This window comes from Ursus arctos, unplaced genomic scaffold, assembly GCF_023065955.2.
Source record: "Ursus arctos isolate Adak ecotype North America unplaced genomic scaffold, UrsArc2.0 scaffold_19, whole genome shotgun sequence".
Classification (NCBI taxonomy): domain Eukaryota; kingdom Metazoa; phylum Chordata; class Mammalia; order Carnivora; family Ursidae; genus Ursus; species Ursus arctos.
Window position 1 is genome coordinate 52788359 of NW_026622863.1, and position 25451 is coordinate 52813809.

The 25451-nt window shown below is 48.1% G+C and overlaps 3 protein-coding genes across 3 annotated transcripts in view; 1 reads left to right on the plus strand and 2 right to left on the minus strand.

Moving 5' to 3' along the window:
• Positions 1–6896, minus strand: LOC113248911 (zinc finger protein 501-like). Its single transcript, XM_026490507.4, has 4 exons — positions 6831–6896; positions 5106–5185; positions 3629–3755; positions 1–1774 (listed from the first exon to the last, which is right to left on the minus strand). The coding sequence occupies exons 2-4, from the start codon at positions 5136–5138 to the stop codon at positions 690–692; spliced, it is 1245 nt and encodes a 414-aa protein (XP_026346292.2). The 5' UTR covers positions 5139–5185; positions 6831–6896; the 3' UTR covers positions 1–689.
• A 65-nt stretch (positions 6897–6961) lies between these two features.
• The window catches only part of LOC113248909 (olfactory receptor 10A7-like), a 43481-nt gene continuing 24991 nt past the window's right edge, over positions 6962–25451 (plus strand). The window contains exon 1 of the mRNA XM_048224111.2: positions 6962–7389. The gene's annotated coding sequence lies outside the window, so the exon portion shown is untranslated. The remainder of the gene's footprint in view (positions 7390–25451) is intronic.
• LOC125283327 (olfactory receptor 12-like) lies at positions 11034–12069 on the minus strand. The gene has a single exon (XM_048224114.2). It carries the CDS (start codon positions 11992–11994, stop codon positions 11068–11070), a length of 927 nt encoding a protein of 308 aa, XP_048080071.1. The 5' UTR covers positions 11995–12069; the 3' UTR covers positions 11034–11067.

Sequence of the window (25451 nt, forward strand, 5' to 3'; positions counted from 1 at the left end):
CTGTATTTGCATGAAGTGCTTGACAACCCCACAGGCATATGAGCTCTTCAACTTTATCCTGAACCAGTATTTCTCAAACTTCGGTGTACAATAAAGAGAAAGGGTATAAGCAAAACAAGGTGGGATGTGCAACAAAGGAAAAGATGGTGAATAGGCAGAGGGAGTGCCATATGGGTGGGCTAATTTTAAACTGGGTGGTCCAAGAAAAGCTTTCTGAAGAGATGGCCTTATGAGAAGTCACCCAAGGAGCATTGGGGAGGACAGGATTCTGGGCAAAGGGAACAGCACGAGCAAAGGTCCTGAGGTCAGAAAAGAGCTTAATGTTGGGAGGAAGTGGTGGGAAAGCAGTGTTGTCACAACCCGCTGTAGGAACTAAATGTGTACTGTGTGACTCCGCTTGGAGAGGAATCCTGAAAATTTGTGTTTGGCTTCCTCCAGACTTCACCCCATGCACCTCTCGGCTGGTTTTGCTTTGTATCCTTTAGCTATGATAGCTCTTAGCCATGAGTAGGACTATATGCTGAGTCCTTTGAGTCCTCTTACTGAGTCACCAAACTTGGGGGTGGTTTTGGGGACCCCCGAGGCACATCCCCATGACAAATGTACAATATGATGTCTCAGACCTCTTGGGGTGAATGAAATCTGAAGGTTCCATGTGCATAGTATTTTTTATTAAGAACTGCTGGAAGTTAGTTGCCACAAAGCTCTTTCTCACCCTCACTGTCTGCATAGGATCTCTCCCTGGTATGGATCCTCTGATGTACTTTAAGGGATGAATCACAGCTAAAGGCTTTTAGACATTCCTTACACTCATAGGGTGTCTTGATGCTGTGGGTCCGCTGGTGCTTGGTCAGGGAGGAGCAGTACCTGAAGACGTCCCCACACTCCTTACACATATAGGGACTCTCCCCAGTGTGAGTTCTCTGATGAAGGCTCAGGGAGGAGCTGTAGCTGAAAGTCTTCTCACAGTTGCTGCATTTGTAGGGTTTCTCTCCTGTGTGGGTTTTCCGGTGCTCGATGAGGGAGGACCTGTACCGGAAGGGTTTCCTACAGTCGGGGCACTTATAGGGGTTCTCACCTGTATGAGTTCTCTGGTGGAGATTAAGGGATGAGGCCCAGCTAAAGGCCTTTCCACATTCATTGCATCCATAAGGTTTCTCCCCACTGTGGACCCTCCGGTGTTGGCTGAAGAATGACTGATCACTAAAGGCCTTCCCACACTCATTACATTGATAGGGTTTCTCACCAGTGTGAATTCGCTGATGGGAGATGAGGGCTGAGTGTTTGCTGAAGCCTTTCCCACATTCGTTACAGAGAAATGGCTTCTTGCCGCTGTGGATGATATGGTGCTCCCTGAGGGAGGAGCTCCGCCTGAAAGCTTTGTCACAGTCCTCACACTTGTATGGTTTCTCTCCAGAATGAATTCTTTGATGCTGAATAAGGTTTGCCCTCTGGCTGAAGGCCCTTGCACACTCACTGCATTCATAGGGTCTCTCCCCTGTGTGGATCCGCCAGTGTTGAGTAAGGAAGGATTTGGAGCTGAAGGCTCTCCCACATTCAGGACATCCGTAGCCCTTCTTCTCTGTGAAGCTGCTCAGAGATTTCACCAGGACTGGCATCTCGGGGAGGCTGTCCTCTTTGCAGGCCTTTATGAAGTTCATGTTCCAAAGTCCTTTCTTTTGGGGTGACTTTTCAGAGATGTTATGCTTTGAAGGTATCCTGTTGTCAGGCCCAGTGCCCCAGTCTGAAATAAAGTTTTCAAAACTGCAAATTCCTGTAAGATGTGAGAAAGAACACCGAAAATAAGATGGCTGCTCCATTGCCCATTGTGACTATTAGTCTTACTTGTCAGCCCGACCATGTTCTAGTCCCCAGTGATTTCAATCAAATACAAATCTAACTGTTGGTTAGTATTTATAATTACTTTAGGTAAAGGAAATTATCCATGATCATGTAGGTGGGTCTCACCCAATCAGCTAAAGGCCTGAAGAGCAAAAACTCCTAGAAAGAAAATTCTGTCTTACGACTGCAGCATCAGCTCCTGACTGTTTCCAGCCTGCTGGGCAGCCCCACAAACCCATGAGTCATTTCTTAAAGTAAGTCCCTCAATATATATAGTTTATTGGTTCTCTTTCTCTGGAGAATTCTGACTGATGTACCAGCTCTCTAGTGAGGCTGGACATCTGGGTCCAGGCTGGGTAAAGGGGGAAGCATGCATAGATTATAAGATCGGGGAAAGCAGGGTTGACCCACAGAGGAAAGAAACATGTCAAGGATGAATCTAGCTCATCTGGGAAGATGAGAACTTGGAAAGGGCCGACCAGGATACTGGGGCCTCAGAAGCCCATGTGGGCCGAAGTGAGCCCTCACTACCTCACAGCCTGGTCTCAGGAGCTGGATCACATGCACGTTCAATTTTAGGCAGTTGCTGTTCTTCAGTGGGTCATAGAACTAAGTCAGGTTCCCAACTTTGGTACTACTGACATTTTGGGCCAGGTAATTCTCTCTTGTGAGGACTGTCCTGGGTGTTGTAGGGTGCTCAGCAGCACCCCTGGCCACTTCCTCTCTGCACCAACAGCACCCTCTCAGCTGTAACAACCAAAAAAAAAAAAATATCTTCAGACATTGCTATGTCACCTCAGGGTAAAACCACTCCAGGTTGAGACCACTGCTTTAGTGGGTTGTGATAAGAAGTTTTAAAAAACAAAATAGAATGGAGTAACAGAGTGCACTGTGTATAATAAGGACAAGTACCATTTTATAGAATTTTTGTTTCAATTATATCAGATGGATACACAGCATGTGCAGTGGGCTGGGAAGTAAAATGTACCTTTTACCAGGGTCGTGAGAGAAACAAGTTTGAAGAACACAGACATAGGGGCAGTCAATTCTATCACAGGGATTGTGGGAGACAGGGCCAGAGGGAGAAGCAGAGAGGGGCAGAGGCAGAGAAAGAAATAGGGCTTTAAACTGAACTGAGAGGTCTACAGTACGTTCTTTGTGGGCACCCTTCAAGGGGACCCCAACTGGGCCCTTGTTGACCCTCATCTCGGCTCTCCTCTTCTCCTCCCCCACATACCCCAGCCATACGCCGGCATATAATGAGCGTTCAGCGGGTGTCAGCTACCAAGAATGGGTAACCCAAGTGTGGCCAATTAAAAAGCTCGATCCCCTGGCCTCTAATTGGCTTAAGAAAGAGAATAGACATGGTCAATGGCACTAGGGCCTGCAACTTCTGTTAGAACTTCAGGGAAAGAAGGCTTCCACCCTGCTGGGACCACTGAGTGTCACTGAAGCCTGTTGCTGCTAGAAGCGGAAGGGGCCAGCCTGGGAGTGGAGCCAAGAGAGGAGAAGAGAACTGAAAAACAGAGTGGGAGCCTATAGAGGACCAAAAAGACTAAGGCCAGGAAGTAACACTTGAGCTCCTGGATCCAGCCATGCCTGAAGCCTGCAGCAACCTTAACTTTATCATTATGTTCATCCAGAGAGGTGGACACTTCAGGGGAAGGAGGTTGGGAGGACCCTCAGAGACACTGAATGGCTGAGCCCCATCCCAACATGATGCTGACATTCCTGACACCCCCTCGCTTCTATGCAGTGAGGTGGGATCTGAGTTCACTGCCCTTACCCAGTGAGACCAGGTTCCTGTAGTCCTCCAGCATGACGTCCCAGTACAGGGCCTTCTGGCCAGGACTCAGCTGCTCCCACTCCTCCTGGGAGAAGTCTACCACCACATCCTGGAATGCAATCAGCTCCTGGAACGACAAGGCCACGGCATGACTAGTCCTTCATATGGCCATAGGGAAAAGGGTCTGGGGTTGGGAGGGGAGTCAAAAAAGGAAAGAGTGGGTCAGGCTGGGTTCAGGACTCACCACAGCACGGCTGAGGCTGCATGTGGTGGTCCAAGAACTAGAAGAGCCCACAGACTCATGGAGTCTGGCATCCCTGTGGGGTTCTACAGGAAACTGCAAAGCATTCAGTGTGACAAAGATTTACAGAGTCCGACTTATGCCCGGCACCTTTCTAGGCACTGGGAATACAGACCAAAACCCTGCTCTGGTGAATCCCACATTCTGGTCAGGCTTAAACAATAAACCAGCAAAACAGAGCATGTTAGATGGTGCTAAGTGCTACAGAGAAAAACAGGCAGGGAGGGACAAGAGTGATGGGAGATTAGGTGCCAGCTAGAGTGGTCAGGAGAGACTACAGGAAAGTGACCCTGGACAAAGACCTGAGGGAGGGGAAGAGGTGTGTGCACCGCGTGGCTCCTGGAAGATGTCAATATTTATTGGCACCGCCGCTATTTTAAAACGTGGATATCTGTACAAAAATCCAAATAATGTCTTAAAAAACAGGAAACTTTTACGTTGCAAAGCCTGGATTCCTGCAATGACAACAGGCTGGAGCCAGGTCACAGTGGCCCCTTTAGATGGGCTGTGTTTCCAATATGACACAGTAGGACGCCCACCTCCCCACCTCTGGGATCTCAAACTCAAGAGCCTATGGGGGCTAGCCAGGTAATGGGAATGAATGAAGTGGGCTGCCCGAATGCTTCTACTTTCTAGAAACGCATGGCCTTCCTTCATCTTGCTTCCATCTCTCCCTTTTCTGATGGAAGTAATTCTCTGCTGACACAGGATTCATTTGCTGGGGACCAACAAGGAGGGTAGAGACTGCGGCAAACTGGAAATCCCTCTGTCCAAAGGGGACGCCCTTACTCAGCCCAGCTAACAGCTGTCATGGAACACTGGCCTAGTGTTGCTACCCTGAATGTGGCCCTGACCCTGCTTGGTGCACTCACAGATCTCCCACAGCACTTACCACCCCTGAATGACCAGGCTGGTGTGTTTGTTGGGTGTCTCCCACATCATTCCTGGTCTCCACATAAGCAGGGACCTCGTCAGTCTCGACCGGACTGCATCCCAGTGCCTACAGGGTGCCCCCCACACAGGAGGCCTGCAGATATCTGCTGACTAACAAGTGAAGCACACCCACCATCACCACTACTGCACCAGGTCCATATGCTCTGCACACAACCAGGAGTGATGGCCTGCCTTTCAGAACCCAATGGCCCTTCCAGGGAAGACCAGCAAAGACCAACCTACCTGGAGCCTTGCAGTCACAAGCCCGGGAACCATGCCCTCCTCTTCAGAGAACCTCTCCTGGTGGAGGCCAGAGACCCGAGCTGGGGGAGGAGGAAAGAGTGGTGAGAGAGGAGGCCCAGCTGGGCCATCATATCACGGCCTCCTCTGGGACCTGGAATGACCACATCCCTTGTTAGGGTTGCAGGAATGGGTTAAGTGGCCACTGGTTTCTGCAGCCTGATCCAAGCTGAGAACTCAAACTCTGGAAACAAGGTACCTGGGTTTGAATCTCATCTATGACCCACTAACTGTATGACTTTGGACAAGTTCTAGGACCTCTCTCTGAGACTCAGTTTCCTTATTTGAGAAATGGGGATAAGAATAGGATCTACCTGTAGGGCATGGTGAGCATGAGCTCGTTACTGTGGCAGATGGTGTTACTGGCCCCGGTTCTTCACGCTCCCTGCAGCTACACTCTTGGCCATGTATCACTGCGGTGACCTGTCACCTGAACTGTGGTGCCCTTCCCCACCTCTCAACATCAGGTCTGGCCTTGTAACTTATGTCGACCAGCGGTGGCCCTCACCTGCTCACCACCTCACCGCCCTGCAGTTCCTCCAGCATCCCAAGCTTGTTCCTGCTTTAGGGCCTTTGTCCTCGACCTTCCCTCTGCCTACACAACACTCTTCCTCCCACTTCTCCTCCAGGTTATTCTCACCATTCAGGGCTGAGCGTAGACCTCCGTCCTCAAGAGGGTGTTTCTAACTGCCCAAACTCAATGAGTGGACCTAGCCCTAAGTCACTCTGTCCTACTGCCCTCTAGTCTTTCCTTCAGAGCATTTATCAGTGCCTGGCATTATTTTATTGCTGTTTCTCACTAGAAGGTAAGTTCCATCACAACCCACACCATCCAGGAACAAGACTTCACAAGCATCCCCTACAAATCTCATATACAAGGGACAATGATACCTACAGATGAACACACAGCCACGAAGGCTCACTACAGCGCGACCACGTAGTTTAGATACGCTGTCATACTTACACCCGAGCACAACCACACACACGCACGTGGATGCCTGGTAACCCTCTCCACAGGGACATCCAGCATTGCACAGTGAAACGTATCACAACAGCCACACAAAACCGCCCACCACGTAAGCCCCTCCCACACAAAATCAGAGACATAAACCAAACTCCATCTCACAGAGTCACAAAAGTCACACAGGCCTACATTCCCCATCACACAAAAGCCCCCCACTCAATCCCACACAAACCCATAAAATGACAAACTACAATCTACCCTCGCCACACACAGATCTGCATTCAGTCAGTCACACAGACCCACGCATGAGTACAAACTCATACTCACGCACCAAGCCCTGTCAACACTCAACAGGCTCACCCAGCCTCGTGCAGGCAGGGACAGTCCTAGACAAAATCACACACACACACACCCTGAGAGACAACTTCAGACACTCACGAAATCCCACCTGAACTCTGACAACAAACCTTCCTCGGCAACGCCCCACACTTGCACGCGCACACACACCGCCCTCACTCCACTCGCAGGGCACCAGTCGCTCGCCCCAGGCACATCCGCACGGGAACACGCAGCAGCGACGCCTCACCACACGGACTTCGCGGGATCACAGACACACCCGACACCACACGCCCTCGTCACACACACACACTCGCACCGAGTCACTGATCACAAAGTCACACTCAGGAAAGGACACTCGCACAGACCTACGCGCGCTCGCCCGCCACGCGCACCACGCGTGCACGCGCGCTCCACACCCGCGATGCTGGAGCCCCCACGCAGCCCGGCCGGAAGCGGAAGCGCTCCCGGCCGGGCGCAGAGCACTCTGGGAGTTGTTGTTCCAGAGAGCGGCGCGCAGGCGTTACGTCCCTGTGGCGCAGGAGCTTCATCCTCCGCGGGATAAACTCCCCTCGTCTGAGAGGTACAAACTAGAGCTGCAGAGCTGATACCCCCTGTCTCCGAAGTGAGACCCCTCGTCTGAGAGGTACGAACCAGCACTGCAGAGCTGATACCCCCTGTCTCCGAAGTGAGAAGCAATACTCCGCCAATGATAAGGGACCGGAAGGCAATAGGAGGGGAAAGGACGAAGCTGCTGAAAGAGGCGGCTTGGGAAGGTCTCCTTCAAAGCGATGACACGTGAAGCGAGTCTCAAGCACGTGCAGCGGCAGCAACGCTCCAGTTTGGGGAAAGGTATTCCAGACTGAGGAAAGAGCAAGCGCAGAGGCCCTGAGGCAGAGAGAAGACTGATGTGTTTGAAGAACTGAGGTAACGCCAGCATAGCTCACTATGAAAGATGCAGGGGAGGGTGCAGAGGGGGAGGCTGGAGAGCCCGAGGCAGTGAAAGGGCACTGAAGGGCTGCAGCAGGGGGATGGCGCGGCCTGATTTATACTTTCACAGGAACCCATGGCTTCTGGGTGGAGGGTGAGTTTGGGAACGTAAGAGTGAAGGCAGGAGATGAGAGAGGAGATCGTTGCAGTAGTCCAGACAGGGATGATGGTGTGCTGGGTGAGGATGGTGGCCATGGGCTTGGTGTGAAGTGCGTGGGTTTAAACACACACCGAGGGACATATTGGACGTGGCGTGTAATGGGAAGAGTTAGGGGTAAGAGAGAAATCAGTACGCCTGCTAGGTTTCTGCCCCGAGTGCCACTAAGTGGGGCGGAAACTGGGGAAGGCGCACGTATGGAGGAGGACTAGAGAGCTGCGTGTAGATGTGTTAAGTTTGAAGTACTTGCTACGTATTCACTCAGTGTGGTTTAACATCAATGTATTCGTTCACTAACCAGTTATTTTTTGAGTTTCTATTAAGCACAGACGCAGTGCGTGGTCCTGGGGCAACTGCGTGCTGGAGCGGGCTAGCACATCACACAGGAGTTCATTTTAAATGTTCAGAAATGTTGCAAATCAGTTGTTAGGCTGTGGACTCCTAGTTTGACATCAGCTGTGGTGAGATTATATACTCCATGGCAGTTGGCAAATGCTACAATATTGTTTTCCAGAGAGCTGGCTTTCCAGCACAGCATTGGATAATAGCAACAAGCACATGTAATCTCTGCCTTCATTCAGCTTTCATTCTAGTGGGGAATAGATCTGTAAACAACTAAACAATTCATTGAAACTGCAATGCGTATTTTGGAGAAATGGGAGTTCAGAGAGTATAGACAGAAAATGACCTAGGTTGGCCAGCAGGGGTGATCAGGAAGTGTTACTTGAGCTGTGATCTGAAGGCTGAGCAGCACGCTTTAACAGGGGAGATCAAGATGTGTTTTATTGACAGGGTGTCATAGTTCGATTGGAAGTGTCTTTTTCTTTCTTAGTGGAATGTAAAATAAGAGACTATCTTCCAGTCAGTGGCGGTTTGGATTCAGCTGCACTTATTAATTTGATTAGGGAAAGGTTGTCTGAACTGGGTTTGTGGAGCCCAAAGAGCCCATGCAGGTGTGGCACAAGTAAGTGAGGAAAAGGGGATAAGAAACCGTTAAGTGCTCAGAGGTCCCAGCCCTCTGACTCCAACTAATACCACAGCAGCTCTGGCTTTTGTTTTTTGTTGTTCTGTGTCACATTTGTTTGTTCAGAGAAATGCATATTGAACACCTAGTGTGTGCCAAACAGTATGCTACACACACGGGAGACAGTATTGAAGAAAACAGAGCTCCACTGTCATGGAGGTTACATTTGGAGGGAGGGGGATAGGGATTTGAGGCAGAACAAACAAACTGAATAATCTAGGTAACTACAGAGGGTGATAAGTGCAAGTAAATAATAAAACAAAATGAGGGCATTGAGAGGGACCAGGAGGTGACATGCTTTGGATGGGAGGGTTGTGGAGGATCCTTCTGAGGAGGTGACATTGGAGCTGAGACCTAAAGGATTATAGGGAGCTGGCCACCCAGGGACCCAGGGAACTCACCAGCACCTGGATGTTTTCTGTCTTGCTGAGTAGATCTCGGGTGGTTATGGGAGTGACATCCCATCACCTTTGCTATATTCTTTTGGCTAAAAATACATCACAAGTTTCTTCCACACTGGGAGAAGTGGATTATATAAGGATGTGATTCATTGGTGATCACCTTAGGGTGTGTCTGCCACACCCAAATGATTCCTAAAGATTTGTCTAATCTAACTGGCTCATCACATGCCCCTTTTGTCTTTTTGGACAATTTGTCTCTCCCAAGGGTAATGCATTTGATCAAGAGGTTGGTATTCTCAAGTAGAAGAGGACTCTTCAATCCTCAAGGATATTTTGGTAGCACAGCAACTGTCTCCTAAAACCTCCCCACAGATGTCTTAACGAAGTAAGCGTTTGTTGTTGTTGTTGTTGTTTTTTAAAGTTGTATTTATTTATTTTTAGAGAGGTGGAGGCAGAGGGAGAAGGAGAGAGAACCTTAAGCAGGCTTCATGCCCAGCATGGAGCCCGATGTGGGGTTTGATCTCATGACCCTGAGATCATGACCTAAGCCGAAATCAAGAGTCAGACACTTAACCGATTGCACCACCCAGGTGCCCCAAGATTTTTAAAGTCATAGAGAAATACAGCCTAATTTCTATCATTCAAAAATGATAGAAGCACCCTGAGTGCTTCTGGAGTAAAAAATATCAATCCTTTCCCTACCTTCTTAAGTTTGGGTAAATTGCCAAATCTATCTGAATTTTATTTTCCTTATTTGCAAAATGAAGAGAATTACAACCACATCACAGAAGTGTTTGAACGTTAGAGATAATGTATATAGAAGTGACTAGTAAAGATGGTCTGGGAACAGAGGAAGAACTGGAAGCATGATGATAGGATGGAATAAAAAGATAGATGGTGGCTCATCACAAGAGTGGATGTGGAGGAATGATTAAAAATTAGAAACTGTTCTAAAAAAATAAATTTAAAAAATTAAAAAAAAAACAGGAACTGTTCTTCCCTTCTTTCTAGAGTTTAATGTGGGTGCATGGCAACCCAGCTGGAAACAATATTTCCCAGCCTCCTTTGCAGGTCACAACGGCCATGTGACTAAGCACTAGCCAATGGGGTTTTAGCAGAAGTGACTAGTACAACTTCCGGTTTACATCTTGAAAGTATGTTTCTTGCCCTCTATTTCCTCTCTGTCCCTTCCTGAAGCTGGATTGTGAATGAGGTGCTGGTGAGCCATTTCCCACCCTGTGGATAAGGAGAACTTAAGGAATGTTAGAGCAACAAGATAGGAAGAACCTGGTCTCAGGATGACTTTGTGGCACAGAGACACCAGGATCACCCTCAAGCACAGATGTTTACACGAAAGAGAACTAAACCTTCTGTATTATTTAAGCTACTGCTCATTGTTTTCTGTGAAATCAGCTGAACAAAAAATCTGACTCATACAAGCCTATCAGGTAAACATGGTAGAAAGACAAAAATGCCTTTGGCATTCCCTTAGGAAGGAGTCACGCGAAGACTACACAGTATATATGGGCAGGTCCAAGATGGCGTATTTTTCTTCTGGAATAGTTGCTTCTTCTGATGAAGTCATTGGCTTGCACTGAGAACAGATATTGAATGTCTACCCCTAACCATGAGAAGGACGTGAGTAGGCCAAGGTATGCCCATCTGTGGAAGGCCCATGGAAACTGAAAGGAAGATCTCCTATTGGACCTACAGTCCGGGATGTAGGGTCATTGAAGGGGCTTTTGGATGGAACGATCGCTACTATTTAAATTATTCACTCCCTCTTGCTCCATCTTCCCCATGTACATATAGTACCATTTACCTAAATCAATCCCATCAGACATATCTCTGTCTTACCTGGACATCTACTAGGGTTTCCTGAATGGATCATTGTCATCCAACTTTGTTGCCAACTTTTTGGCGACAGGTGTGTTCCTGGTGGTCTCTGGAGGCACTAACACCTTCACCATGACCATAGGGAAAATCCTGTGAGGGCGGATTTCTGGGTCCCTCCCATGTCCAGATGCCAAGTCCTAAAATGGCCCCCGAGGATAAAGCTTCTGCAGGGCTCCCTTCACGTCCTTGTTCCTCAGGCTGTAGATAAGTGGATTCAGGGCGGGTGTGAGGACGGAGTAGAAGACAGCAGCCACGCGCCCTTGCATCGGGGAGTAGCTGCTGCTGGGCTGCATGTAGGCAGAGCTGCCAGTGCCATAAAACAGGAGCACGGTGGCCAGGTGGGAAGAACATGTGGAGAAGGCCTTCCAGCGGCCGGCGGCGGAGTGGATCTGAAACACAGTGGCCAAGATGCGGACGTAGGACAAGACAGTGAGGCCAAAGCAGCTCATGATGACGCAGCCACTGACCACAAATCCTGCAGCCTCATGGTCATCTGCGTTGGCACAGGCTAGACGCATGAGTGGGGGGATGTCGCAGAAGAAGTGGTCAATCACGTTGGGGCCACAAAAGGGCAGGGAGAAGGTGTTGGCTGTGTGGAAGGCCGAGAAAACGAGCCCGCTGCCCCAGGCCGCCAACACCAGGGAGACGCAGGTCTCGGGGCTCATGGCTGCTCTATACACCAGGGGCCGGTAGATGGCCAGACAACGATCGAAAGCCATGGAGGTGATGAGAAAACACTCCGTGGACCCAAGGCAGACAAAGGCAAAGAGCTGGGATGCACACGCACAGAGGGAAATCTCCCCGGACCCCAGCGGGGTGGCCACCAGGGCCCGGGGCAGGGTGGTGGACACGGAGCAGATATCCACCAAGGAGAGGTGTTTGAGGAAGAAGTACATGGGTGTGTGCAGGCGGGCGTCGTGTGTCACGGCGGCCACAATAGCGGTGTTCCCCAGAATCGCAGCCAGGTAAATGGGAAGGAGGGTGGCAGTGCTGAGCAGCTGTAACTCCGGGACAGCTGAGAAGCCCCGGAGAAGGAAGACGGATACTGCTGTGAGATTGGTCATGGTCTGCCTTCGGAAAAGCTCCTGAGCTGCCCAGGACACTCAAGGAGCAGCGTAGGAGGGGAATAACGAGACAATAGCAAAGACCTAGGAGGAAAAGAAGGGGGTGAGCTGCGTCCGGATTAAACACACATGCACTGTCTTCCCTAGAGGTCTCAAATTCCAAACACTCACGGCCTGGCAGATACATACATGAGTGAATCTGGTGGTGTGTCATGACGGGGGCCGTACAGAATGTTCTGTTCAATGAGACAGCTGCTCCAAGCTCCCGCCAGCTGTTGTTGGGAGACCAAGCACTGCCAGATCTTCTGATATTTGTCAAGAAAAGCCAGAATTCCAGGTTGTTTTTTAAATGTGAAATTTCCTGGGGCCTCTGGGTGGCTCGGTCAGTTGAACGTCCAACTCTTGATTCGGACTCAAGTCATGATCTCAGGTCGTGGGATCGAACCCTGTGTCGGGCTCCCTGCTCAGTGCAGTTTGCTTCTCCCTCTCCCTCCCCACTGGCTCATACTCACGTGCATGAGCTCTCTCTCTCAAGTAAATAAATAAAATCTTTTAAAAAATGTGAAACTTCTGGGGCGCCTGGGTGGCACAGCGGTTAAGCATCTGCCTTCGGCTCAGGGCGTGATCCCGGCGTTGTGGGATCGAGCCCCGCGTCAGGCTCCTCTGCTATGAGCCTGCTTCTTCCTCTCCCACTCCCTCTGCTTGTGTCCCTCTCTCTCTGGCTGTCTCTGTCTCTGTTGAATGAATAAATAAAATCTTAAAAAAAAATGTGAAACTTCCTGACTTCTATATGTTGGCAGGAAGTTCAAATTTAAAACACTGCGCATATCAAATGGGACCCTCAGTGTAAGACTTTTGGTCTTGTCATGTGTATTTGCTTCATAACTCCGTAGCATCTTAATTATGATACCCAACTCAAGGCCTTCCAATGATCTCTTTCCCCCATGAGACCATGAGTACCCACCACTGAGTTCAGGGACCACTTCTTACTTGTGTCTTTGTTTCCTGCCATCCAGTATAGGAAGTGGTGTAGAGTAGGGAAGTTGTTCTTAGGAGTGTTTTTGCAACCAGACACCCAAGGCTTTGGATTCTGCGTGACCTTGGACAAATACCTTAATCTCCCAGAGCCTCAATTTCCTCCTCTGTAGAATGGGGTAATGTGTGCGGTGAGGATCACATGAGGACTGCAAGAAACATACTTAAAACAAGACCTGGCAGGTGGCGAGCCGTCCCTAAAAGTTGGCCGTTACTATTACCAGTTTCTTTGTAAGTGTGTGTTCCTTATTTTCCTTTCCGTTATGGTCCCTGAGCTGCTGGGATTGTGTAATAAGATAGACATGAAAATATATTTTTAAAGTTCTTCACGGAAAGTATTACTTTTCTCACACTCCATCAGCACCCTGCTGTTGTCACTTCCAGTGGTTTGGAATGGCAGCCCCGGACAGCTGGGTGCGGGCCTGGCACTCCCAGCCAAGTCTGGGTGGTCTTCTCGGGGACATAAATCACCTCACTTATTACTGCCTCTTATCGGCAGAATAATGCCTGCCCCCCAAAGTGGTCTGTGTCCCAGTCTCCGAAACCTGGGGTATATGACCTTAACGTGGCAAAAGGAACTTTGTGTGATTAAGTTGAGGCTTTTCAGATGTGGCGTGTATCCCGGATGATCCAGGTGTTCTGGATGAATTGTGTCCCCACCCTCCCTGCTCCCAGCAAAGATACATTGCAGTCCTAACTAACCCCCAGTACCTCAGAGTGGAACCTCCTCTGGAAATAGGTGACTGCAGATGTAATTAGGGCGAGGTCCTTATAGGAAGATGGTCATACGAAGACAGAGACACACAGGGGAACGCCGTGTGATGACAAGGACAGATAGCGAGACGATGCGTCTACGGCCAAGGAATGCCAGAGACGGCTGGCAAACCACCAGATGCCGAGCTAGGCAGAGGCGGGGGCGGGGGCCACTGCAGGGGTCAGGAGGAGTGTGGGCCCGTGGACAACCTGATCTCAGACTTCTGGTCTCCAGAACTACGAGAGAACAGGTTTCTGTTGTTTGAAGCACTCAGCCTGTGGCCCTTTGCTGTGACAGCTGCAGGAAACTAATGTGCTGGCTGAGAGCACTGTAGGGACAGGCAAGGACTTGGATTCTCCCCACGAGCCTCTGGAAGAGGAGGCAGCCCCGCCGACACCTTGATCTTGGCCCCGTGAGACCCATCTCAGACTTGAAGTTCCCCAAGCTGTGAGATGGTGCATGTGTGTGGTTTCAGGAGACCGCGTCTGCCGTGATTTGTGGCAGCAGTGCCAGGAAATTACACCCCTCCCTCCCTCCATCCTCTGCCCTCTTTCTCGTAGTCTGAGATTCGCCCTCCCTCATGGACCAGTGGAGCCTTCCCACATCCAAGGAGGAGAAAAAAAGCAATCCAGTTGCATAGCTAATGCCGTTTCTCCTCTTCCTCTCCTGCACGAGATTCTCCGGAGAACAAACACTGTCCCCATGTTTCCCTCGGCAGGACACAGCGAATGGACACAGCGGATGGATACTGCCTATTGTCTCTCTGCGATCTGATTGATTGTAATGTGTGTCTGGAGAGAACACATCAGGCTCTCAACTTTTCGGATATTCTGCTCAGGGAGAGGCTGCAGTGTGCATTGCAGTTCCAAAGAGGGCTGATCAATGAAAAGGACTGTGGCAGCAGTGTCTACCGTCTGAGAACGCCCCGGTGGCCAGTGTGGACCGCTGCATCCGTTTAAATTCCTTACACCTTGACAGCCCATCTTCCCGTCTCTAGGTGTACTGTTATCATCTCACTCATGTGTTTTGTTCAGAATTCACTAGGAACAAGAGTAAATGTGACCTATCTGCATGCTGTCACTTGGAGAGGAAGCGAGGTGATCCTACGGGTGTGTGCCACGGGGCCGGTACACAACATATAAATGATAACCTGCAGCCCTTGGGGTTGTTCATGACTACTCTCATTCAGCTCTTGTCTCCTGAAAACTGAGACTTGCAAAGGCATTTCCAACGGTTCCACAGAACCCTCGGGGAGCTTTTCTGTTGGGACTCGACCCTATCCTCCAGCTGGAGCTGCTTACACGTTTACCTGCTATATTGTTATGGATTTTCACCGTACTTTTCATTTGATGACAGGTTTCTGCCGTGAAAAATTAGTTTGAAAGACACTGGAATTGGAACTCACAACCAAGAGGCAGCTTGTTGTGGTTTACAGAACAGACTCGAGAGAGAACGCCTGGCCCTGCCACTTACTAGCTGTGTGACCTTAGGTAAATTACTTAACCTCTCTGTGCTTTGGTTCCTTTATCTGTAACACCTAGGAATAAGGAATAATCCCTTCTCTGCCCCATGGGATTGTTAGTACGTGCAGAGTACGTGTGGCGCTCTTAGGACACCACCTGGCAGATAAAACTGTGCGTCTTCAGGGAGAGTCTCCAAATGGGAGAGCCTGTGTTTCTCAGAACTGTGTGGTATTACCTCGTCGTGGATGTAAATTAGAATACCACCAACATCCTAATCCGAAGCGGTGGAGAGGAGCAGAGGGCCTGGATCTGAGCCATCAGCCAATGGGAGAAATGAGCCTAGCTGACGACTGACATAGAAGCATCGATTCTGGGGGTGGTGTGAGATTTTAGGAACTGCCTCTCCCCCAGAGCCTGAGTGTCTCCCCTGGTGTTCCCGCTTTGCCAGCGCACAGCCTTGGCTTACATGCCTCCACTCACAGGGAGCTCACTCAGAGCAGTGGTTCTCAACTGGGGATGACTCTGTCCCCCCAGGGCACATGTGGCAAAGTCCAGAGACAGTTTTGGATGTCACGACTGGGGAAGGTGCTAGTGGCATCTAGTGGGTAGAGACCAGGGATGCTGACGCACATTCTGCAGCACACAGGACGGCCCCCCAGCAAGAATGGTCTGGCCCCAAAATGTCAGAAGACTGAGGTTGCCTCTCCGATGGTCTTGAGTCCCTTGTGCTACATCAGCCCGACAACCGGCATTTAAATATCCCTTCCTGAGAGCCAGGCACGGAACTGAGTACTTAACATTCAAACCACTTATGCCTGCCCACCGCCCTCGAAGGAAGGCACTATTTCATCATCCCCATTGACAGATAGAAAAACTGAGGCACAGGGGTGTCTGGGTGCCTCAGTCGGTTACGTGTCTGCCTTCAACTCAGGTCGTGATCCCGGGGTCCTGGATTGAGCCCTGCGTCGGGCTCCCTGCTCTGCGGGAAGTCTGCTTGTCCCTCTCCCTCTGCCCTGCTCATGCTCACTCTCTCTCTCTCAGACTCTCTCTCTCAAATAAATAAATAAATAAAATTAAAAAAAAAAAAAAAGCTGAGGCACAGAGAAGTTAAGCACTTTGCCCAAGGTCTTGGTTAGTAATATGTAGTGCTGTGGTTCAAAGCTGTCTAACGAGCCTTGTAACTACAGGCTTTAGTCACAGCTTTGCTGCCTCCAGTCATCCCAGGGATGAGATGGAAGCCATTCAGAAATTTGGAGCGGCCCGACCTACCTGGCTGAGTGTCCTGACCATCCTCCCGAGGAGCAGCGAAGCCAGACTTCTTTAAAGTGCTGCGCTGGGCTTGTGGGAGGCCAGTTCCTCCAAGGGGAAGAGGTGACAGAGATCCAAGCTGGGATTCCTGGCTCCGGGTTGGATCCCCACTTATAGGCTGCAGGCAGGGAAGGCATTAGGGACAGGCGAGCATCGGCGACTCCAGCTGCGGTCGGCTCTGAGCCACGCAATCTCTGCTTGGCTGTCTCTCTCATCAACTTGGGAATTTGTCCAAAGTCACCTCTGGGGACTTTCTGTCCCACGGTGGCTCCAAACTCTGAGAACATGACTCTCTGACAAGCAGGGTGTCAGCCATGCCGCCTGCTTACAGCCTTCCCAGAGTGCTTACATCAAAAGCCGTAACAGTCAATATTATCAGACAGTGTTAATACTATTGACTATTGAGAACACTCTCCTGCAATGTGTATTTTTTGTTTACCATGTCCTGGAGATGTATCTGTTGAATAAATAGGGATTACACATAGAATTACCTCTGTCTTTTTGACTACTGCAGAGTACGTCACACTGTGGATAAAAAAATTCGTGTAGCCATGCCCATGTTGGTGGACTTTTAGGTTGTTTTCAACATTCTTTTGCCAAGACAAATAATCCTGTAATGAGCATCTTTTTTTTTTTTTTTTTTAGATTTTATTTATTTATTTGTCAGAGAGAGAGCACAAGCAGGGGGAGCAGCAGGCAGAGGGAGAAGCAGGCTCTCTGCTGAGCAAGGAGCCTGATGTGGGACTCGATCCCAGGACCCTGGGATCATGACCTGAGCTGAAGGCAGATGCTTAACGACTGAGCCACCCAGGCATCCCTCAATAATGTGTTTTAAAAGCTATAATACACACTGCCAAAATAGCAACAACTTTAAAAATCTGTCAATACCTCAAAACCTAGTTTCTGCGCACCATCGAGCACTACATGTAACTTCTTCTTCCCTTGTTGTCTGGAGCCTCCAATTTTAGCTGCAGTTCTGGGGTTTCTAAGCTCAGCAGCGCTTTCGACATCATGCATGTGAATCATATGGGGAAGATGAGTTGGATCTGCATTTGAGGCTCCATGCCCTTTCAGCTTGCATGCAGAAGCTGGTTCTTTGCATTTGTGGGACTGAGGCCCTCAGAAGTCACTGATCTACATAAGCGACATGTTTTTTTCATTTCTTTGTTCTTTGCAGACATCAGGAGAATCCATCTTGTGTAATGACTTCACCTGATTAATCCAGGCCCACCCATTGTAATCTCCCTTTTGATTAACACAAAGTCAACTGATTAGAGATCTTAATCACATCTGCATAATCCCATTTGCCACACGACCTAACATAATTACAGGAATGGTATTTCCTCATATTCACTGGTCTCACTTATGCTCCAGGGGAGGGGATTATACACAGGGGTGAGTCCTTCGGAGTCATCTTAGAATTTTGCCTACTGTAGCATCTGCTAGAGTAAAGCAAAACTTCTCTGGTGGAAGACATGCTTATCTTGTGCCTTGAGGAAAACTCCCAAGTTGTTTTTTTAAGGGCAATGACTGATAAAAGTTGAAAAACAACTAGGCACCCAAGGAAATAAGACAAAATGCACAAGAAAGAGAAGAAACAACACACAGCAGAAGCAGACCCAAGGAAACTCCAGACACTGGAATCGCCAGTTACAGATTATATAACATTTGCCATATTTGAAGAAATGTAAGTTTGGAAATATCTGTACGAAACAGGAACCTATAAAAAATAACAGGTGGTTTGAAAAAGAATCAGAGAGAATGTCTAGAAACACAAACATCACAAGACTGGAAATACAAACAAAACAGTATTATTTAACAGTGGATGGGACACAGCCGGAAGAAGAATTATGAACTAGAAGGGATATTAGCAGAAAGTATCCATAATTCAGCACAGAGAGACAAAAAAGATGAAAAAAATCCAAAAGAGAGACTAAGAGGTGTGAAGTTTTTATTGAAAAGGTCCAATATGTGATCGATTAAAGTCCCAAGAGAAAAGACACAGAATGGGGTCATGATGGTTAATTTTGTGGTGAACTTGACTGAGCTCAGAGAAACGCTCCCCTAGTGCAGGGGTTAGGGCAATATTTGAAGGAAAAATGGCTCAGAATTTCCCAGAACTGATGAAAGATATCAACATACACATTCAGGAAGTTCAGCAGATCCCAAGCATGATAAATAAAAAGAAATCAACACCCAGAAACATCATAGAATTCAGAAACCAAAGTTAAAGAGTCATCTTAAAATCAGCTGGAGAAGAAAAGGTCACCTTCAAAGGAATAGCTGTTAGACTGATACCAGCAAAAATGGAAATCAAGGTCAGCGAATGATTTCTTTTTTTTATATATAATAATTTTTTATTATATTGTTAGTCACCATACAGTACATCCCTAGTGCGAATGATTTCTTTAATGTGTTGACTCTTTCTACATAACGTATACCAGAAAAAAACATTGCTCAAGAATGAGGGAAAATAAAAATATTTTTTATATGAAAAGATTGAGTATCTGCCACCAGTAGACTGAAGGAAACTCTAGAGGGCGTACTTCAGACAGAAGGAAGGAGATTTAAGGAAAGTCTGAGTTGGAGCAAGAAACGGAAAGGAAAGAAAGAGGTAAGCATGTATCCAGGTGTGAGCAAACACATAAAACAGAAATAAAAATGTCTGAAAGGGTCTGGAAAACAAACAGGCTACATTCAAAGACATTTAAGCTGGGAGGGAAACGAGTTACGGCTTCCAAGCTGTGGTGATCTGAAGATGCAGGTCCTCTACGAGGCACAAAGTGCGCTTGGTTGCAACGGCTGGAAACACAACGGAAACAGTTCAAGTGGCTGGCATCCTTAGAATGTGCGTGTGTATATATATGTGTGTGCTGTGAGTGTGCACATTTTTGTGAAAATACTAACCCCCCCAAATTGTACACTTAAAAAATTAGATTACATTGATGCTTTGTACAACTCTGTGAAGATATGAAAAACCATTTAACTCTACAACTTAAATGGATGAAGTTCATGATGTAAATTATCTATCTATGAAACTGTGAAAATATTAATTAAAATGATCACTCTTGGGGCACCTGGGTTGCTCAGTCGGTTAAGCATCTGCCTTCAGCTCAGGTCATGATCCCAGGGTCCTGGGATTGAGCCCCACATCAGGCTCCCTGCTCAACAGGGAGTCTGCTTCTCCCTTTCCCTCTGCCCCTCCCCCCAACTTGTGCTGTCTTGCTCTCGAATAAATAAAATCTAAAAAGAAAAAAAGAAAAAAGAAAATGATCACTCTTCCCTTCAAAAAACAACACCCATTTCTTTCCCACCAACAGTGAAAATGAGTTCCCGTTTACTGACATTCATTGTCAATGTTTTAATATTTGCCGATTTATCCGCAAAAAATAAAAATAATGCTAGCAAGCATTTATCTACCGCTTACTAATTTTCAGGCAGTGTTCCACGTTCATCTGTATTAAACCCTCAATCCTCACAACAGCCCTATAAGGCAAGTACTATTATTAGTCCTTATTTTACAGGTGAGACTATGCGGGCTCATAGAGACCGGGGAACTTGTCCAAGGTCACATAGCTAATAAGTGACAAGGACCATGATATTAATCCAGGTCGTCTGGCTCCAGAGTCCTAGACCCATGGAGTCCTAGACCATGATACTCTATTACTGAATCCTTTAAAAATATACTTTTAAAAAATTTCCTGTACTTTAATAGTTTTAGATTTACAGAACTGTCATAGAATAGCACAGTTTCCATACAACCTCCTGAGAGCCTCCCCTAGTATTACTTACACAACCATGTGTGTCTGTCAAAGATTCATGTCAGTCCGTTATTAGTAACCGAAGTGTGAATTTCAGTTACTTAATTACATTTCTCCAGTTTTCTGGCTCATTTCCCTCTTCTCTCCCAAGATCCAGTTTGGGGTCCCAGCTGCATTTAGCTGCCTCCTTTTTACTGCACCCTTATGTTGGTATGCTCTACTCGGTCCCATGTTTAGTATTCCTTGGCCATTTGCATTTCTCTTGTGAATGTTAAGTTCATCTTCTTTGTCTCTGCTTTATTGGCATTTTGGTCTCGTGTGAGTGTGTAAGAACTCCTTGTATATTCCTACAGATATTTGATAAAAAGGTCCTACTCAGGGCATTTATTTTCTAGACCTGCCCTAACAAGCGTCTGCTTAAACAACAGACATTTGTTATCTCAAAGTTTTGGAGGCTGGAAGTCCGAGGTCAGGGTGTCGGCAGGTTGGTTGTCCTGTGGGCTCTGAAAGATCTGTCCCAGCCCCTCTCCTTGGCTTGTAGATGACCGTCTTGTCCATGTGTCTCTACACACTGTCTTCTCACTTTTATAAGGTCGCCATTAGTATCAGATTAGGGGAATCCTAATCCAGGATGACCTCCTCTTAACTTACCTGTGCAAGGACCCCATTTCCAAATAAGGTGTCATTCTGAAATCGTAGGGGGTTAGGGTTTCAACATATGAATTTTGGGGTGGGGGACACAATTCAACACATAACAGTTTATCATTTCTTCGTTTTATTTTTATGTCATTGACTCATTCAACGACTGTTTTTTCAATGCCTTTAAGACACTTCTTTAAGGACCACTGTAAACCAGAGATCCAAGGTCTCTGAAGTCATGGCTATTATATTCTAGCTGGGAGTCAAACAGTAAATAAGTAAACAAATACATTTTCAAGTTTCAGGTGCTGGTTGGTATATGAAGAAAAACAAAGCAAGGTGAGGGGCAGAGAAAAGACAATGGAGCGCTCATTTAGCCAGGCTGCTCAGGGACAGCTTAATGGGGAGGTGACAACGGAGCTGAGACCTGAATCAAGTGGCAGAACGAGCTGTGCAGGTCAGTGCAGTGACCTGTGGAGGGAACATTCAAGCAGAGGGAACAGTACATGCAAGGTCTTGAGGTCAGGAGGCACCTGGCATGCTGGAGCATTGGCAAGAAAGCCCTGATGTGACTGGGGCGGGGGGTGGGGTGGCAGGAGATGAAGAGAGGTCAGGAGTGGGGAGGGGGGTCCATCTGGCCACGGTGAGGAGTATGGGTTGGATAGCAAGAGTGATATGAGACGCCAGGAGGGCTTGGATGAGGGTGGGACACGGTCTGAATTACGTGGTGTAGAGAATAAACTTTAAGGGAGCAAGGGCGGAACTAGGGGGTGTAGGTGCTCTGGGAGGGGTCTGGTCGAGGACAGTGGTGGCTTAGACTAACATGGTGACAGCAGAGGTGGTGATGAGTGGGTTTGAATGAATATATTTTGAAAATTGAAAGTTCAAAGTGTGAAGAGTTGAAAACTCTTGCCAGTGGTTGCATATGGGTTGTGGGAGAAATAATAGTGATGTAATACAAAATAATACCTAATATAATAATGTTGTAATATAAAATAACAATGTAATACGATGTAACAGTAATATGCATAACAATGATAGCAAACCCATGCTTACTCTTTGTCATGCGCTGTCATACATATGACATATATGATCTTATACACATGTAATTACACACACACACTGTGTGGTCCTCACAATAACCCTATGAATCAAGTCCTAATAGATTTCCATTTTACAGATGAGGAAACTGAGACATAGAGAAATTATGTCCAAAGCCACAGAGCGAGTAAGTGGGAGGAAAGTCAGGATTTGAGCCCAGCCATGTGACCCCATAACTACAGCCATCCTGTTCCAGGGTTGGGGGTGAGTGTCAGGTTTTTATCCTGAGTATCTGGGTGGATCGTGCATGCCATTTACTGGGCTGGGGAAACTTGTAGGAAGAGCAGATTTGGGGACCCAAAGTCATGGTTCTACTTTACTATGTTCAACGTGAGACGTCTGTTAGACATTCAAGGGGCGAAACAGCCGCAGAGGGAAACAGGCAGCTGGGGTCTGGAGGAGGTCCTGGCTGGAGCTGTCAGCAGGTCGACATCAATTAGAGCCACGGGGCTGGGTGTTATCACTCAGGGGACCGTTGCAATCAGTACACATCTTCGTCGTTGCTACTTGGGCTGAATATTTAGTGTCTACGTGAAAGAGGCGAAGTAATGCGGGGAAGAACACACAAGCCCAAGGGTGCGGATTCCCCCAACCTTGACTAACCTCTGTCTGCGGATCCCGGCGTCCAGTGAGACCGCTCTCACCTGCTAACACAAGCTGGGAATTCCAGCCGCCCCAAATCAATTTAGCGCCACGTAGCAACACGTTCTTGTACAGCTAAGAAAAGCCTCATTACGTGGGAGCTCCTGGTGGTTCCCCAAGGATGAGAACTTTGCTAACACGCTCAGTGCCTGAGCAAAGTCCCCCTGGCTTTGCAGGGCTCAGTCTGCGCAGAGGAGCCGGATGGGACTGGAGTAATTGGCCTCCGAGTCGCCTCTGGTCGCCCCTGAGACCAGGGCCTCTGAGCTCGTTAGGAGCTGACAAGTGGAGACCGGCCTGGGAATTGTGAGGAAACTTTTTGACTTGTTGAACTCATTAGTAAAGCAGCGGAAGATCTGGCAGGCACTTCTGCCCCAGGGGAAGTGGCTTTGTCTTTGTGCTGAGCAAACACACCCCAGAGTAGCAAGAGAGGAAAAGAGGTCTGGCTGCGGCCCAGGGCAGCCACTGTGAGCCATTTCTGCTCTCTGAGAAGTGATTTCTTACTGTGAAATGGGCGCGTGGGTGAGGACGGGGCTTCGGCTGTCTGGTTCTCTCTCCGTGTTTCAATGCCGAGAGCAGCACTGAGCATCCTCTATCGCTGAAATGATCTCTCGTGTTTCTTCACTGCCGCGGTTCTCGATGAAGGGTGACTTTGCTCCCCAGGGAACATGTGACAATGTCCAGGGATACTTCTGGTTGTCACAGCTGGAAAGGGGGCGCTCCTGGATTTAGTGGGTAGAGGCCAGGGATGCTGGTCCACATCCTTCAGGGCACGGGACAGTCCCCACGGCGAGGGACTGTTGCAGCCCCAAATGTCAGTCGTGCAGACACTGAGAAACCCTGCTTTGCCCGCTTGTAACTCACCTCCCTCCACCAGAACATAAGACCCAGCGGCTTTCGTCTGCCTTGCTTGCTGCTGTCTCTCCCGCTAATATCACCTTGTCTGACATAGTAGCTGCTCCATAGGTTCGCTCGGACGGGAGTGATGACAGGAAGCTCTGTGCACCTGCTTCAGAGTCTCTCTGTCTGTTCTTCCGTTTCGAACATTCTCTGGGTGCTTACCCGAACAGCCCAGGCTGCACACTGGCGGCCTGCGTGTGAGCTGAACGCGGCCCCTGTTCTGTAGAAGTGCTCCTCCTGCTGGGGAAGACTGACCACCCAGACGTGGGCTCTCCATCTGTAACAGGGGCTCATCTCCTTTCGGAGAAATAGAACTGCAGACAGAAATCCTCAGCGATGTGACAAAAATAGTGTTTTACTTCTGTGCTGTCCCTCCCCCAAAACACATAACCCCAGTCTAATCATAGGAAAACCGTCAGACAAATCTCAGTTGCCTGAGAAGAGTGATTTCGCTGTGGAGAAACCTGAAGACGTCACCTGAGCGACAGTCCTGTCACCCTATATCATGCAGACCAAGTGTGCCATTGACGTTGTCTGATGAAATGGTACTTAACCTTTGTGGTCTCCTTTCCAAATCCCATAGCCCCATCCCAACCATGAGAAGAACATCAAATTCCATTAAAGGGCATCCTACAGTGGATCTGAACAGTCCTTCTCAAAACTGTCAAGGTCATCAGAGACAGAGAAAGTCCGAGACACTGTCAAGGCAAGAAGGGCGTCAGGACACATGGAGAGTCAGTGTAACGTGGTGTCCTGGGTGGGATCCTGGAACAGAAAGAGGACATCAGGTAAAAACTCATTCAATCTGAATAATTTTATGCATCACCTTGACTGGGCCATAGGGTGCCCAGGTATCTGGTTAATCATTATCTCAGGGACGCCTGGGTGGCTCAGTCGGTGAAGCTTGGGTCTTGATCCCAGGATCCTGCGATCGAGCCCCACATGTGGCTCCGTGCTCAGCGGGGAGCCTGCTTCTCCCTCCCTCTGCCCCTGCCCCTACCTGTGCTCTCTCTCTGGTGTGCTCGCTCTCTCTCGCTCTCAAATAAATAAATAAATAAGTAAATAAATAAATAAAATCTTTTTTAAAAACCCCATTATTTCTGAGTGTGTCTGTGGTGTTGTTTCAAGAAGAGGTTACCATTTGAATTGGAGGAGCACGTAAACCAGCGTCTCTCCCCAATATCGGGGCAGCAGCCAATGTGCCGGCAGCGTTCAAATTCCCCAACTGTCACTGTGATCGTTTGAATAAATGTGCTAATAATGCCCGCCCATTGCATTTGGTATATTTGTCTCCTAAATTTGTTTTGGTTTATGATGACTTCCCTCTAAAGTTTCCCTCACATTTGGTTTGTTGAAGAAGTGAAAGGCACTTGCTCTAATGACAGCATGAGTTCTCAAATCAGATAGCTGAGTTCTTGAAGTGTGATTAACATATAGTGTCATATCTATGTCATAATTATACTCAGCCATAAAAAAGATTAAGATCTTGCCATTTGCAGCAACGTGGATGGACCTAGTAATTTCTTTAAATAAACTTTTTATTCAGGTGTTACCTTCATAAAGAAAAGTACATGAATCATAATTGTGCAGCTTGGTGGGTTTTCACAAATGAACACACCCTTGCCACCAGCAACCTCATTGGGAAACAAATATTGGCACCCCAGAAATCCCCTTACTCACTGCTAGACCCACTGCTATCCCACAGAGGTAACCACGGTCCCCCCTTCTTATCATGGGTCAGTTTTGCCCGTTTTAAAACTTTAACAAGTTTTGAACCTTACAAAATGCTTACTGGCTTCTTTTGCTTAAATTAGGTTTGTAGATTTATCCATATTGTTGCTTGTGGCTGGTTTGTTC